The 17953-nt window shown below is 41.3% G+C and overlaps 1 protein-coding gene across 2 annotated transcripts in view; it reads right to left on the bottom strand.

Moving 5' to 3' along the window:
• unm_hu7910 (un-named hu7910) overlaps positions 1 to 17953 on the bottom strand; it is a 66946-nt gene that overhangs the window by 37743 nt on the left and 11250 nt on the right. The window contains exons 3-4 of one of the 2 annotated variants that reach the window (XM_030079488.1): positions 13959 to 14003; positions 11985 to 12053 (exon numbers count right to left, since the gene is read on the bottom strand). In XM_030079488.1, the coding sequence (XP_029935348.1) occupies positions 11985 to 12053; positions 13959 to 14003 (114 nt within the window). The remainder of the gene's footprint in view (positions 1 to 11984; positions 12054 to 13958; positions 14004 to 17953) is intronic. The other variant, XM_030079489.1, reaches the window with a different exon arrangement.

The raw sequence follows: 17953 nt of genomic DNA on the forward strand, positions 1-17953 counted from the left end.
CAGTCTCTCCATCTTCATGGCCCAGGCCAGCTCCCTGTGCTCGTCCTCCTCGGCGGCGGCGGCCCTGACCTCGGCGAGGGCCATGCGAGCGATCCTCTTGGCCTCCATCTTTTCGTGGATGAGCCGGAGCTCCTGGAGCAGGGCGGAGCGAACCCTCAGGCCGAGGCCTCTGATTGGACGGTCTGCGGCGGGGGAGACGGCGTTTTAGCGGCGGCGGGACACGACGTGCACACTCACGCGCATGCAGCCGACGCAGAAAACACATCTTCAGGCAGGAGAACTGGAGAATTCAAATTTCCCCCCACAGGTCAAAGCATTCAACAGTCATTTTAAAGGGATAGTTCACCCATTTTGAAAAGCTGTTACACAGGACAGCAGTGGTGTTGTCTGAGTGCTGGATACTGACTAGATGCTACAAATGCTAAATAAAAAAATAACCACTTTAATCCACTCTAATTTATATAAACAAAGTTTGAGATTAACGACGTGCAGCAGAATTTTTACAGCTTGAAATGGTGTAAAAATTAGATTTTTTCCTAAATCAATGGGAAAACTATTTTCTTGTGCGGTCCTCAGACACAAAGTGCAGAAGTTACTGGATTTCTCTGGATCTTGATAACAAGAAAAATACAGTTAAAAACAGAAATATGAGCAAAAGTATGATCCCTGTGCACTCGGTAGCCGTATGTGCATTTTAGGTTTGGGAAAGCCACACCTGTAAAGAGTAAAGAGATGGTCCACCTTCTCTGAGTGGATTAAGGTGGTTATGTTTGAGAGCGTTAGCCGGGGGGAAAGAGGCTAACGGCTAACGGTTAGCATGTGGAGCATCCAGCCAGTAGCCAGCACTCACATAGCAGCTAGCATTAGCCTGGAAACCTGCTAATATTAATATCATTACTGCATCCAGCCCTCGTGAACTGACACTTCCACATTTTTGGATCCAGACCTGAGGAGTCGTGGCCGATCCTGAGGTCTGGAGCTGCTCTCCTTCCACAGGGGAGATTTTATTGGATCAGGATCGGTGAAAGATCTCCTGATTGGCTGGTGGACAAACCCTCTGGCGCCCTCACAGCGCCCGGTGAGAGGAAACAAACATGTCATGTGATCTCTCTGACAGCGAGCTAAATGTGATGATTTCTTCTGCATGAATGAGGTGAAAACAATAAGCCGGACTAAAAGTGACTGTCGTCGTGGCGATGCCTGATGATGCGAGCGGTTAACCTGCTCTGATTGGTTCACTGATTGGTTCTGGGCCTCCAGGTGGAACGAGCGCTGACCTCAGTAACAGAGACGCGAGCCAGAGAGTCCAGTTGTTTTATGAAAGAAACCTCAGACAAACTGCAAGAGAAGCAAACTCAACTGATTTAGTATCCTCAGTTTGTCCTGAGTGAGGGGAAAAGTCCCAAGAAATCCCATTGGTGGAAATATACAACCTTTTAATTCACTGTTTAAATATCTGTTCTGGCATTTATTCCTTATATTCCTTATTAGTGCATATCAAATCAGATAATGTGTGATATGCATGTGTAAACAGAATAATTCAAAGAACTTGTAATTGACTTTTTTTCTTGTCTTTGTGTGTGTAATCAACTTGTGAATTTTTATAGTGATATCTGAAAGTAAAATGTTGAACCCCTTTCCCCTGTGTGTTAAAAACAGTGTTTTTTGGTAATATGTGGTCATAAATAGGTGATTTTCAAAACTTTCCACCAATGGGATTTCTTGGGACTTTTTCCCCCTCACTCAGGACATACTGAGGATACAAAATCAGTTGAGTTTGTTTCTCTTGCACTTTGTCCTAGGTTGACCCCAATTTTGGCCTAAAATGACTGGACTACACTGCAAAAACGCAAAATCTTACCAAGATTATTTGTTTTATTTCAAGTAAAAATGTCTTATTTAGTAGTCAATAGTCAAAATATCTCATTACACTTAAAATAAGACATGATCACCTCAGAAGTAACTTGTTTTGAGACAATTGTCTCTTGTTTCATTGGCAAAATTTGCCAGTGGAAAAAGTGAAAATTCACTTGAAATAAGTGAAAATTAGCTAGAAACAAGAAACAACTTTTGCCAATGAAACAAGCAAATTTTCACTTGAAACAAGTGAAAATTGTCTAAAAACAAGTTACTTCTGAGGTGATCATGTCTTATTTTAAGTGTAATGAGATATTTTGACTAGAAATAAGACATTTTTGACTTGAAATAAGACAAATAATCTTGGTAAGATTTTGAGTTTTTGCAGTGTAAGAGCCGCTGAATGACAGCAGGACTCATGATGTCTGGATATCAGGCTGAAATAATTTTCAAAATGGGTGCAGTGTCCCTTTATCCTTCACGGGGAGAGGAGGAGCTGTGAGTCGGTGGCCGTCAGGCTTCACTTCAGTCGTTAGTCGTGTTAAATCAAAACTCTGTGCAAAATGAAACCGTCAGGCTGCAGCATGCGGCGGCAGGCTGTGGTACCTCGGGAGGCGTTTGTCTTCCCCAGCTTCTCGTCTGAGACAATAAAAACAAAAAAAAACAAAACAAAACAAAAAAAAGCTCATCAGCTCAAATCTATTTGTGTATTGTTTGTTCTTTATTTTCCAGCAGATATGAGGCGATGAGGTGAAGCTCCTTCCTAACACAACAAGAGGGAATCCATCAGGTTGAAATTTTCACCACAACAGATTCTGCTCAGTAAACTCTATTTCAAGGCTAGTGGTTCCCAAAGTGGGGTCCGGGCACCTCCAGGGGTCCATGAGGGGTTTCCCTGGGGTCCCAAAGAAAATCAGAAAATCAGAGGCAGGATTTCACCTTTACTTTATTAAAGGTAGACTGGAGGTGTCACTCTTGTAACAGCTGTTCTGTTCGGTTCCAAAACACAAAACCACAACAAAGATCTTGGCAGACATTTTTTTTTTCCAGATAAAAGCTCATCAAAGAGGGTTGGTGTTCTCATACAGGCCAAAGGTAAACCTGAAAGGTGTTGACATGAACGTGTTTCAGAGCCGCTGCTCGAGATGAGGCCAGGGACTTTATGTTTTCATGACTTTTTTCTCTGCTTCAACAATGTCATTTTAATATTTTTGCAGGTTTATCCAAGCAATGTGACAGTATGTTTTGTCTTGTTGTTTGTGAAAACTGCCCCAATTGAGAAGCAAAAAAAAAAAAAAACATTCTGATCAGTTTCAGACATTAAAGTACCTGTCTGTCGATCTATCCATCTACCTGTCTTCATCTGAAAACCCAAAATGCTGATCTTCTTGCCCAATGACCCGTCTTTCTGCACTCCCCTCAGGTACAGGGGATTTACCAGGTAAATACCTTTTATCACCATGAAACACAAAGTAAGAATAAGAAGGTACCAAGGAATTACTGCTGGAACAAAGTACATAAACACTTTGATTAAAAGAAGAAATCTGGTGATGCATTTTTATCCAAACCCTCTGCTTTACCCATCGATTCCTGAAGGTATCGTGTAGGTGCAGGAAAGCCCCACTGACAAATGTAAAAATACAGACGGATGGATGGAAATGAGCACGAACGACACATTTAGGTTGTTCCTGATTTCTTAGGAGTTTTTTTTTTTTTTCATTTAACAATCTTTGCACGATTCATAAGTTGTTGTTGAGAGCTACCTTTTGGCAGTTTAACCTCTGGAATGGGGACATCTACGGTCTTCTCTTCTGGCAAACACACACACACACACACACACACACACACACACACACGCACACACACACACCAGAGGGTTTGGTACTGATTCAGGAAAGTCACACATGCCAGCAGCAGAAGCCACACCTGTGAGTTACACTGAAAAACTGAAACCAGACAAACTTTTGTTTTAATTCCTGACCAAAAAAAAAAAAAGTCACTACAGTCAGAGACGGCAGGCGGGAAACTTCACTCAGAAACAAACAAGCCGACACGAGTTACAGAGTTAGTCATCGCATTTTCATAACTCACTGAAAAATACACACGACCTCCATCCTCCCACCTGCTGCCGCGTGTTTGCTCTTTCTTTTATTGTTTCTTTAATTGTTTTTAACCCGTTTTCCCTCTTTCATTGTGTAGTTTTGCTTTTCTTATCCCTTAAGTTCCACTGTTTTATTTATTATTCTTGCACTCTGCCCTATTGAGAAAAGTGCGATACGAAAAAGTTATTATTATTTTATCTTTCATCAAATCAATCATAGCATAGGTAGCCACTGTGAGGAGATGGTTAATGTTAGGTTTAGGGAAACACCTGTCGTAATGGTTAAGGTTATGGGGTGTTGATTGACAGGTCTGCGCCCCACCAGCCTCCTCATGTGGATTCTGTAGCTCCGTCAACACTACACCACGTTACAGCCACTAGAGGGCGCCTGGATTTAAACTGTAACTACAGGTCGTAATAAGCCGCTGTACAAACGACCTGTGGGGTCATTATGTGCTGGAGGCCATTTCTGTGTGGGATTTGAACCATCAACCCTGGCAGAGTTAGTGCCTTGCTCTACACGCTCAGTCAGCCCAGCAGCATGCAGGAGAGCAGGCCTGCTACCTTTACCTCTGCCCCTCTTCTTCACGTCTCTCTTGTCCGCTACAGGAAACAAAGCAGTGGGGTGCAGGTGAGGGAGTGTGTGGCTTCTGAACATACAGAGGGTCCAAAAGACACACAAACACACACACACACACACACACACACGGTGCGTACCTTCCCTCAGCCTCTCTCTCCTGAGAGCAGCACCTCTCAGCTTCTTCTCATCTGATCCAGCAGACAGGAGAGCGAGTGAGCGACACACAGAGCACATCGACCCAAAGCTCAAACACCCACAGGAAACAACAGCCTTCACTAAATAAAACACTTCCACTCTGTTGGCTGAAATTCTGCGACCGTGTGTTAGGGCCAATGTGGGGAAAAAAAATTATGCAGCCAAAGGGGTTAATATTCTCAGAAAAAAACTCAGAATTTTTGAGATTCAAGTGGTACATTTACTAGAAAAAAACAGAAGAAAAAACTCAAAAATTCTGAGATTATGAAGTTAAAGACTTGCAAGAAAAAAAAAATCAGAAATTCTGAGATTATGAAGTTAAAGATTTGCAAGAAAAAAAATAAAAAATTCTGAGATTATAAATTTAAAGATTTGCAAGAAAAAACGTAGAAATTCTGAGATTAAAGCCGTAAATTTAGGAGAACAAAACTCAATTTTTTTCCCTACAGAGGCCCTAATACGAAGTTGTAGACATTTTTTTTTTTTATTTTTTTTTATTTTCCAATTTTCCAATTTTTGTCTTCATTGTGGTTTGGTCTAGCTGTCATACTTATCAAATCAATTCAAAGCGGTGAGATTAAAACATCATTTTAAAATAATCACCTGTACATATTTTTGTGTCATAGCGATGTCTAGTCCATTAATGTGTGTGTGTGTGTGTGTGTGTGTGAGTGTAAACACAGCAGCATCACACTGTGTCTGCATGCAAAACACACATCCTGTCTTTAACCACGATGAGGTCACCGTCTCAATATTAACGTGCAAACACTTCATCTGTCACTCTGCACGCTTCGCTTTCACGCTGGAGATTATAATTAAACTGTGAGGTCATCATCACTTCATGTGTAGGAGGATATGTTTCATGAAGTACGTCGTAAAGATCAGCAGCAGCTAAACACACAAGATGCATGAAATATTGCGAGTTTGTGGACATGAAAACGATCAAAGATGTTACAGAGAGAAATGGCAGATCAGCCTGTATCACAGCAGGGAGCAGAGAGTGATGCTCTGGGAGGGGGAGATCAGAGGGGAGCAGGCAGGAGAGTTAAAGGGGAATCTACGGCGAGAGTCGTGTTCACGCCACACAGCGAGAGGCGGCGGCAGATCGACTCAAACACACAGACAGCTGCAACGCCGAAGCTTGTGGAGGCAACTTTACAGGACAGGTGGAAAATATGGAGAGAATTTGAACTCAAAAGAGCTTTTCAGCCCCTCCCACATCCTCCAAGCCCCTCCCACCTGAGAGTCAGCCCCTCCCACATCCTCCAAGCCCCTCCCCACCTGAGAGTCAGCCCCTCCCACATCCTCCAAGCCCCTCCCACCTGAGAGTCAGTTCCTCCCACATCCTCCAAGACCCTCCCATCTGAGAGTCAGCCCCTCCCACACCCTCCAAGCCCCTCCCACCTAAGAGTCAGCCCCTCCTCCAAATGCCTCCACTTGAGGCAGTCCTTCATCCAAGCTCCTCCCACCTCTTACAAACTCCTCCCATCTGAGAGTCAGTCCCTCATTCAAGCCCATCCCACCTCTTCCAAACTCTTCCCACCTCCTCTAAGCCCCTCCCACCCTCATGCATGTGGCGTTGATATTGAACGGCAGAGCAGGAAGTTCTGCAGCTATGCTAAGCTAAGCTAGCAGGATGTACTGGAGCTACGCTAAGCTACGCTAAATTAATTTTAACAATTTTAACAATTTTAAGAAATGAGATCCCGACCCCAGGAGTTTTTGCTCTTGGTGGATTTAGTTTGGCTCAGACCCTCCGTGTGAGGGGGGGAAAGTTACCTCCAGAAACTTTAACCATCATCATCATCATCATCATCATCATCATCACCACCACCATCATCATCATCATCATCATCACCATCATCATCATCATCATCATCATCATCTTTAAGTCCAGGCCGCTGTCATGTCGCTGCCGTCCTGTGAAAACCTTGTAACTCCAGAGTTGATGACTCTGTGTTTTACTACAGACGAAGGGTTTCATGTGTCATCGTCGGTGGAAGACACCCGACATTTTAGGCTGATGAGACCTTTTCAAGACGAGAGCTACGCAACAAAAACTGAGCACTGCGATATTATTTTTCATCAGCCTAAGTCTGACTTTGACTTAAACGACTACATCAGTTTGTCCCCTGATTAATCACCTCATATGTTATGTACTTGATTGGTGTCCCCAGGTGTTGTGCAGTAGCTCATATCTCATGCTATATATATATTTTTTTTTTTTAATACCTTTTTGGCCAGTTCTGTTTAGCACTGCGATGTCAACAAGACGCAAATCAAATCGTGTTGTGGGGTCATGTGTTGTATCATGTGGTCCTTGGCAGAGCCCAGACCCATTCAAAACCCACTGGAAACACTCAGATATGCCTCTTCCATCAGCCTGACACCACAGCTGCACTGCAAAAACTCAAAATCTTACCAAGATTATTTGTCTTATTTCAAGTCAAAAATGTCTTATTACTAGTCAAAATATCTCATTACACTTAAAATAAGACATGATCACCTCAGAAGTAACTTGTTTTTAGACAACTGTCTCTTGTTTCAAGTGAAAATTTGCTTGAAACAAGTAAAAATTTGCTTGTTTCATTGGCAAAATTTGTTTCTTGTTTCTAGCTGATTTTCACTTATTTCAAGTGAATTTTCACTTTTTCCACTGGCAAATTTTGCCAATGAAACAAGCAAATTTTCACTTGTTACAAGCAAATTTTCACTTGAAACAGGTGAAAATTGTCTAAAAACAAGTTACTTCTGAGGTGATCATGTCTTATTTTAAGTGTAATGAGATATTTTGACTCGAAATAAGACATTTTTGACTTGAAATAAGACAAATAATCTTGGTAAGATTTTGCGTTTTTGCAGTGTGTTTTTTTTTTTATAGCTCCTGAGACATTTTGGAGATGCAAGGTTTCCAACCGACAGCAACAACATCAAAACCAACCAACAGCACTGCACAGGGCAGGAACCCGCCCCCGCCTGTCGGATACACCAGATCATTTCATTAGGAAGTCAAATGTCCGTCAGCTGGATTGTTCATTTAAAGCTGAGGGTCTGAGGGATGGCTGTTCTCCTGCTGAAGTGTCTAACAAACACCTGATCTGCCAGCGTCTGACTGGCGGCAGGTGGTCGGTGTGTGAGTCTCAGTTCTTTCCAAACGTGTGATGGCGGCACGTTCAGCCTCGGCCGACAGCAGACAAACACTTTCCAGAACAAAACACAGGGGACTTTTCCACTGCAGGGCCACGCCAAGCCTCACAACTGAAATAACATTTGTAACTGATGCTTTATTTCTTTGTTTGGGACAATAATTTACCCGGAGGAAGCATATTAGTTCATAAAAATGTCAGAAGAATCTACAGAATCACAGATGGTGATGGTGATCCAAACAACACTTTTGCTATAAGCAAAAGTGTCAAAGAAGGTCAAAATCAACAGGGCTCCTCCTCCAGGCGTCATGACAGAGTGCAGCAAATTTGAAAAGATTTCATGATATCCCCGAATCCAAAATATTCCCGTCCTGCCATTTCAGAGACAATTAAACTATAAATATATAGATAGATATATAATGAAGCCAAATTTGCTCAAAAACTATAGAGGAGCGTAGCCACGACATCTGGAATTAAAGTATGATTTTTACAGGCTCATTCCTCAAAAAAATATATCTAAAAGGTTCTGATTAACACCAATGACTTGGTGATTCCTTGACCAGATGCTGAGAATTTTAGTTTCACAGTTTATTTTCACTTACTGGCCCTTTAAAGCAAAGATAGTTTATATAGGGAGATATATCACTTGTACAATACCTGTTTCCAAATATTGGGGCCGTGGAACAATGACAGTAACAGTTACTGATCAATACTTGGAATCAAATGGACCGATCAGTTTATAGCATTTCGCCCCACTGACCGCCACATAGTCCACTCTGTATAGCAAGAGCTCAGCGCTGCCCCCTATGGACAAAACACTGAACTGCACTGTGTTTTTGCAACTGTTTAAGCTGTTTAAGCTTTTTAAAGCTTTTTAAAGTTGTTTAAGTTGTTTAAAGTTGTTTAAGTTGTTTAAAGTTGTTTAAAGTTGTTTAAGTTGTTTAAAGTTGTTTAAAGTTGTTTAAAGTTGTTTAAAGTTGTTTAAAGCTGTTTAAAGCTGTTTAAAGTTGTTTAAGTTGTTTAAGTTGTTTAAAGTTGTTTAAAGTTGTTTAAGTTGTTTAAAGTTGTTTAAAGTTGTTTAAAGTTGTTTAAGTTGTTTAAGTTGTTTAAAGTTGTTTAAAGTTGTTTAAAGTTGTTTAAGTTGTTTAAAGTTGTTTAAAGTTGTTTAAAGTTGTTTAAGCTGTTTAAAGTTGTTTAAAGTTGTTGTCGGGTTGAAATATGATGATTCAGACGTCCATCAGGCTTTTTGTTCGTCGTATTCTGGAATCAAATTGGCCATCTGGTATTTTAAAAGCCCTACTGGAACATACAGTTGTATTTTTGTTAAAAGTGCCTCTAATTCCAGTAAAAATAAATACTACTACTGCTAATACTAATAAATAAATGAATAAATAAAATAGATAAATAAATAAAGAGTTTGGCCCCGTTTGGCCCTGCAGTGGAAACCAGACTCCTGTCCTCCTTCAGGTCCTCTGCACAACAGCACACACACTGCCGTCCTCCCCCCCAGATGGACTGGGCTACTTCCTGGTCTGGTCCTCATTGGTCAGCAGTGGGACAAGGGGAGCCTTGCTATTGGCTGCGGCTCTGGCCTCTGCCCTCCTATTGGTTCTGGAGGTCCAGTATGACCCCCTCGACCACGTCGCCCAAGGAGGAGGTCTTCCTGCTTCCGCCCTCCTCTTCCTCCTCCTCCTCCTCCTCCTCCTGCGCCGCCGCCGCCGCCGCCGCCGCCTGCCTGTCTTCCTTCCTCTCCTCCTCCACTTCCTCACCTCGCTCTACGGGCGAAGCCACTACGTCATACAGGAAGGTGAAGAAGCCATAGAACCAATCGGATCCCTCCTCGGCTAAAATATCGAGAACCTCCTCTAGCGACTCAGCGTTCGCACTACCACCACCATCTTTGGTCAAGCCTGACGAGAGAGAAAGAGAGGGAGAGAGGAAAACCGACAAAGAGGGGCAGGAGATGGAGGGGAAAAAAGAACGGAAAGAAAGGAGGGAGAGGGGAGTTGGAAAGTAAAGGATGATAAAACGGGAGGGAAGCAACCGAAAAAGAGGAAAGAGAAAAAAGGTTGTAGGGCAAAAGGAGCACGAAAGGAAATGAGGTAAACGCAAAAAGAGGAGAGGAAACTGTGAGGAGAGGAACCGGGAGGAGGAACGGACGACAACGGAAACCAAAACGGGGGGAAAAATTAAAGGATGAAGATGTGGGAAAGAGAGAAGATAGTGAGTTTACCAAGTCCCACATGAAGCACAGACAACATCACTTCCTGTCTCAGTCAACTCGGCCAACTAGGCGTGCGGCGGCAGCCATCTTGGCTCCAAATCAGCTCTGCTATAAAACAGGGGACGAATCTTTCCGCTCACTCCTCCATCAGCCTGACTGGACTTTCCTGTGGCCTTTACTTTGAAAATGAAATAACTTCCTGCTGTGTGCCGGTGACGGACTGAGTCAAGCTCCTGACCTCCTGCCTCTTATCAGCTGATGCTGCCGTTAGTTTGATCATGTATTTTAGGTCATTTCATTTTTTGCTTTGTTTGCTATATTTGTAAAGTCTGACCACAAGCCACGTGTGTCACAGGATATGATTGGTTCACGCCTCGTCCAATCAGGACAAAGCTGCCAGGTTTTACGTTTTGGTGCGTAATCAACGATGAGCCAAGGTAAGGATCAGAGAAGCACAAACCAATTAAAAAAAAATAATAATAAATAAATAAAATAATAACTTAGTCTGGAGACGCAGTAATGTCGAGTGTGATGTCTAAACTATAAAAAGGCTGTTTTCTTAAAAGTGTTTCATTATATCTGGCAACACGTCAGGCTGCACTGAGGATTTTTTTTTTTTTTTTTTAAAGAAAATATTTTAACAATAAATATCTATAATCCTGAATATTTATCATGCTGTCTGTACTGATTGTGCATTACAAATGTCACATGTCAGCAACACCTTTTTTTTTTTCTCTCTATGTTTTGCCTGTGTCATGCAGCACAGTCACAGATTTAAGTTTTTTTGGGGGTTTTTTGTTTTGGCGCTAGATGTTAATGGCCTTAAAGTGACAGCTCACCCATGTTGAAAAATGTGATATTGGGATTTAATACCACATTTATCAAAACAGGTGAACTATCCCTTTAAAATCACACTGGTGAATTAAAGGATTGGAGAGGAGCTCTGAGAGAGAGCAGAGCACTGTGACACGAGTTCAGTATCTCGCTTTGGCCGCTCTCTGGCTCCACCAACACACACACACACACACACACACACACACACACACACTCATGGGCCGGACTCACATCGAGACACACACACACACACACACAGGTCAGAGGTCAGAGTGCGACGTCGGGCTGGTGACTGACAGGCTGAGGCGCTGCAAACCAGGTCAGCCGTGCACCACAGACGGCAGGCGGCAAAACAAACCAAAGCAAACAGATTTCATCCGACGTCTCTCAAACACACAGGAGGCAACCAGCAACTTTACAACAACTTTACCATCAAATTATCAAATTATCAAAAAGGGGAAAAATCCACAACACTATATTTATAATTATTATAATTATATATTTAAATTTATGTTGCAGGAAATAATATTTTCTTGAAAAAAAAATACAAGAATGAAAGAAAGAAAATGACCTGAAAATTGAAAAGAAAGGAAAAAAAGTAGAGAGAGAAAATTATTAGAAAAGTATTTTTTAAAGGGGAAAAAATCTGGAGAACTATATTTACAATTATTATAATTATATATTTGAATTTACGTTACAGGAAAAAATATTTTCTTTAAGAAAATGATCTGAAAATTAGCAAAAAAAAAAACAACAAAGAAATAACCTGATATTAAGCAACCAAAAAAAAAAAAAGACCTGAAATTTAGCCATAAAAAATGATGGTGATTTTCTAATATTATTTTCTCTCTTTCTTTCTTTTTTTTCTTTTTTTTTTTTTTTAAAGAAATTCCAGGTCATTTACTTGTGACTTTTTGCTAATTTTCTTGCAGATTTTTCGGGTCATTTCTCCTCCAGCTGCTCAGTGCCTCTCTCCCGTGTTTTTGAGGAAAATCGAATCACAGACATTTAGTCGCATCAAATCTGACTAAAAAGTGTTTGACTTGCCGAGCAGAACTTTGGCGTCTTCCACGTCGAAGTCTCCGTCCCCGTCGGCGTCGTACGCCGTCAGCTTCCCTGCAGGAGGAAGAGGAGGAGGAGGAAGGTCAGTGACTCGCCGACACCCTGTAGGCCTAATCCAGACTAGCTTTAATCCATCAGATGATAACTTTTCAAAATGTAATAAAACGTTCCTCTAAATAGACTGAATATGTAATAAAAAGCTTGTTAAAGCCATCAACTGCTAGAAAATGTAATAACTTCACATCCATGTAATAATTTATTGTAATATTTCTATTAACCAAAAATTAGTTTATTATATGGGCGTATTTTTTAAAATTATTTTTACAATAACAGTCAATAGCTATTAGATATATACAATCATAAAACAGTTTTTATTACATTTTCGATTAACCCTTTGAAATCTGTGCAAATTAATGTCTTTCAAAAAACCCAGAAAAAAGGAAAAAAAGTAAAAACAAAAAATAGAAACTTTACAAGGAAATTACCTGAAAATTTGCAAAATATTATTTTTTATTTTTAAAAAATACTAAAAAATACAAGAAAACTATATTTAACTTTATTAATACTATATTTAACTATTAGAATTATATATATTATATATATAAAATGAATCATTACCATGAAGTTACAAGAAAATCATGCACAAAGAATTGTAAAATCAATCAATAAACACAATAACAAGAAAAACCCGTCCCAAAAAAAAAAAAAAAAAAAAAAAAATACAAAGAAAAGTTTTATGGGGGTGAAATACCACCTTTCAAAATAAAAGCTCTCCAAATAAGTTTATTACATTTTGACAAATTATTAAGTTTCCCTGCATTTATGACATTAACACCACAATATTTTTCTTTCATGTATGTATGGATAGAGAGATAGATAGAAAGATATAGATAGATTTTATAAATAGATTTAGAAGATATCAGAGATACATGGACATTATCCAGAGTTGAAACGTGATTCTGGAGCTCTATTTACTAAAAATACATGCACTGATGGTCCTGAGCTGAGGATTAAAGATATTAGATATTAATATGAGATACTGTTATGGATTATTGTTAGTGAATAGATGATGGAGTGTGACAGCTGTACATTTCAAACACTGAGGACGTGGGCGCCTGGGTTTGGTGTCGGAGGAAGAGGAAGAGATGGAGGAGGTGATACTGATGATGTGTCACCCACCCACACACACACACACACACACACACACACACACACACGCACACACACACACGCACAGTCAGTTATCTTCTCCCTCTGAGTCATCAGTTTAAGAAATCATCAAGAAAATCAGTTTTCAGAATCTGATCCAGTGTGAGGAAACTAAACGCCAGCCACCGCTCAGCACCACAGAAGAAGAAGAAGCACATCATTTATCAGCCAGCTGGGCCTGCAGTGAGAACCACGCAGACTCAACCATCAAATCCGGTGCCTGTATATTTGTTTTCGATGTCATACTTCCAGTCCCAGTTAGATAACTCATTGCTCACTGGTTTTTCTGGCTGAGATGCAGCTTCTGTTTCATCTCTTGTCTTCAGGATGAGTGACTTTACTGGCCTCAAGTGAATCTGAACTGACTTTCATCACTGATTTCATTTTTAACTTCAGTTTTTATGGCTAAATTTGCGCTTAACTTGTTTTATTTTGTTCCAGTGTTTTTCATCGTTATTTGATGTTGTGTAACTTGGTTTAATTTTAAGGCACTACTTTACCTGACCATGTTTTTCTCTGTCTGACGCTGAGCGGCTCTTTATCCTAACATAATGTTAGAACGGGCCCTGCTTTTTCACCCTTTTGTGTATCGTAACAATTTCAAGTCTCAACCTCTCTAAACTGCTGCTGTGGGGGGCGGTGTGGTGTGGAGGGGATCACACAGTCACATGATGATGATGATGATGATGATGATGATGATGGAGTCATGAACAGTCAGCTACACGTGTGGATGTTAACTTGAGAGCGTACCTTGCAAAACCTCAGAAAAGTTCATATGAAACTCCTTAGCTCTCGCTGCATGCAGAGATGAGAGAGAGAGAGAGAGAGAGAGAGAGAGAGAGAGAGAGAGAGAGAGAGAGACATAATTCATCAGCAGTCTCTCAGAGCAGACGTTTCCTCTCTGCTGACAGAAAGTGAGGGAGCAGAAAGCCCGGCGCTGCAGAGGAGTCGAGACAAACTTTAACATCACATTTCTCATCGAAGGCTTAACAGCAGCCCTCTGAAGCCCGAGCACACCGGCTGGATTTCTTTCAAAATACCAACAAACGAGCCCCAAAATGATCAAATTAGTAAAAAGTTACGAGAAAATGACCTGAAAATTAGCACAAAAAGGACAAAAAAGGAAAAAATAAAAACAAACAAGGACATTACCTGAAATTAAGCAACCAAAAAACTACTGAAAATCCCTTTCTTCCCGGGATAATTTTCTATTAATTTCCTTTTTTGTTTGTTTGCTTTTGGTTTTGCGATGTTCGCGTCATTTGGCCACCATTTTGAAAGAAATCAAGGCAGTTGCCTCAGGTTTCCGAGGCTTGGATGCTGGTGACACGAGCATTTTGCACAAGAAATGGGAGGTTAATCCACGTGTCGGAGGTTTGCAGACAGCATCCTGCAGCACGGCTCCAGAGAGACGTTTGATTTAGCGCCGGGCATCAAACGCCTGGACACGTGGGCCTGGTGTGTGTGAGCCCGACACACCTGAGGAACCAGGAGGATCTGTGTTTCCTGCTGGGAGACAGGAGGAACTGAATTTTCCCACAGTGTCGCTCCGTTCCTGAAGTTTACATGCAAGCCTTTACTAACAAGTCAGGAACCGGCGCTACCAAAACAGCCAATGAAGGAGAAACTTAATTCTTCAAGGCTGAAACAGGTGAATATTGCACGTCCACATTCCCCCACCAGTGTAAGTTCATGTTTTCAGTTCTGCAGATACGGTGAGTCGTAAGATCAGCGACGTTTTTCAGAAAGCAAGGCCGGGAAGAGGAGAGTCAAGACAATCTGCTTATTATTGGCAGTTAAAAAGCAATAATTCCTGTTACTGATGAGATCCCAGAGAAAGACGACCCCACCAGGAGCCGAGGACGAGGGTCAGAGTGCAGGACGGTCGCAGGGCCGCGAGTCGAGTCGAGGGGATTCAGGCAGTCGCCGACGCCACTGAACATTAGGAGTGTCAAAATAAAACTATACTCCAAAATAAGAGCTCAGGTTTGTGCTGCCGGAGGTTGGACTACGAGAGCAGGGCCTGTGGTTCTCAACGTGGGGTCCGGGAACCTCTAGGGGTCCTTGAGGGTTTTCCTGAGCGTCCCCAGAAAAATGCTCAGTGTAATTGTACTAAAATGTTGAACAGGGCACACGTTTTAAAAAATAAATATGTGAAAAAATTATACTTGTCATATCTTTACTCATTTAATTTGAACTCCTAAAATACATTGCTTGTAAAATATGTTTGCTTGAGCCAGTTGAGGGCACGGCGCACGTGGACATGTGCACGTGGGAGCCCATCATCAGGTACCACCACCACCTGACCGTGAGCCAGGAGAAACCCCCGGTGTGGGTGAAACTTGGACTGAAGGCAGCACATGGAGGGTTCCTGATACATAAATGAAGTGTTATGGTTTAAAACGCACTGTGGCAGCTGAAGGTGACGCGTTCTAACATTATCAGCGTCGTCCTGGTTTAACATGGCGGCCGTCAAAGAGCCACGATCAAACGTCCGATTCATGTTGATCTTTTGGTGGGAAATCCACAGAGCAGCCGACATCCAGCCGACACGCAGGAAGACAAATATTAAAATAACAACTTCTTCTTTTGACATTCAAAGCAGACAAACTGCTTCCTCTGTCTGCGTGTGTGTGTGTGTGTGTGTGTGTGTGTGTGTGTGTGTGTGTGTGTGTGTGTGTGTGTGAGTGTGTGAGTGAGAGAGAGACAGAGAAAAAGGAGTTGTGAAACCCTCGTCTGTCTCTCTTCACCACACACAGACAGAGGTGAGCTCACATGCATCAACCAAAGTTTGGAAACTTTCAGGGCAGTGTGTGTGTGTGTGTGTGTGTGTGTGTGTGTGTGTGTGTGTGTGTGTGTGAGTGTGTGAGTGAGAGAGAGACAGAGAAAAAGGAGTTGTGAAACCCTCGTCTGTCTCTCTTCACCACACACAGACAGAGGTGAGCTCACATGCATCAACCAAAGTTTGGAAACTTTCAGGGCAGGGTGTGTGTGTGTGTGTGTGTGTGTGTGTGTGTGTGTGTGTGTGTGTGTGTGTGTGTGTGTGTGTGTGTTAGCCACATCACACATCATGCTGCTGTATGTGAACAGAAAACGAGGCCAGCTGACAGGACGAGCAGAGCCTCCTCCTCACGTCGGCACTTTGACTCTAACTTCACCTCCAACAGCCTTTTCTTTGTGTTTGATTACTTTAGTTACTTTAGTTACTGTACTTACTGCATTTACTGTACTTACTGTAGTTTTAGTTACTGTAGTTACTGTACTTACTTTAGTTACTGTGGTTACTTTAGTTACTGTACTTACTGTACTTACTTTAGTTACTGTAGTTACTGTACTTACTTTACTGTACTTACTGTAGTTTTACTTTCAGTTTGTAAGAACTTTGTTTTTTGGGGGGTTATTGTAGGATTATCAATTATTTATTTATTGTTTAGATCATTTTGGATGAGAGTGTATATACATTTTTACATTTACTATTTTTTTTTTAAATTACAGACAACAGTCAAACAAATAAAAGCCTGTTTTTATTTTGAAAAAACTTGCCGAAATAAAAGGCCACCTCTGGTCTCATGAGTTTCAGGGGGATATTTTAATATCATATAATATTTATCATTATTATTGTTGTTGCTGTTTGTTATTTATTATTATTAGGAGTATTCTCATTATTAGTTGTATTACTAGGATATAATATTTTATGGTTATAGACTGAAAAAGCTTTTTTGGGAGGGGAGGGTGTTGGGGCACCTAAAAAAACAAGCCGCCTGCATGCAGTGTGTATTCAACGACACACAGCTCAGTTTCCAGCTTCGACTTTATTGACCTCAACAGCTGATTTAGGGTCTGGGCTTTTATTTTGGCGAGCAGCAGCTATCAACAGGAGCTCTTGTTCTTCGGTTTTCTGGTGAAATTCATTTCTGAAAGCCGAGGCAGCGTGACGGCTCCTCATGTTTTAACGTTGACCTCATTGCACCTTCCTCTCCCGCCACAGCCGCAGTGTGTTGCCACGCTCAAACACACACACACACACACACACACACACACACACACACACACACACACACACACTGCTGACACACTGACAGAAAGCATGCATCTGCACAGTCGACTGTCTCTGTCTCAGGAGCGTCATTCAAACAGGACGTTGGCCAAAAAAAAAAAAAAAAAAAAAAAAAAAAAAGATTGACAGAGAAACGTTATATATTTAATTCCATCTGTATATTCATGTATATTTTTAGTTTTTAGTCTTTATAGTCTCTATTGTATATATTTAGCCTTTATTCTATTTTATTTAACTTTATTATATGTTTCTACTGTTGCTGCTGGAACACCAGAATTTCCCTGGTTGGGATCAATAAAGTCTATCTATCTATCTATCTATCTATCTATCTATCTATCTATCTATCTATCTATCTATAACAGACATTTTTAAAAAGACAGCAGTTAACATAAAGGAAATCTTCACCCGTCATGTGTAATTTCTGTCTCCAGTGCTCAGCATGGAGGCGTAATTTTACGGTCTTGCCACAGGAAAATGCTGTGAAAAGTGTTTGCAGGAAGATTTGGGTGAAGAATGGGACCAGAGACTTAGACTAGACGACGAGTTTGAGCTTTTTAAACTGAAATTCTGATAGTTTTGCTGTCGTGAGATTTTAAAATCACAGCGCCGATTTTTTTCCATAGGATCAGAGATCAGACAAGCTTATGACAAACTGTCTTCACCAGGCATTAAAGGCAGCACGCGGTGA

Source organism: Myripristis murdjan, chromosome 20, assembly GCF_902150065.1.
Source record: "Myripristis murdjan chromosome 20, fMyrMur1.1, whole genome shotgun sequence".
NCBI lineage: Eukaryota > Metazoa > Chordata > Actinopteri > Holocentriformes > Holocentridae > Myripristis > Myripristis murdjan.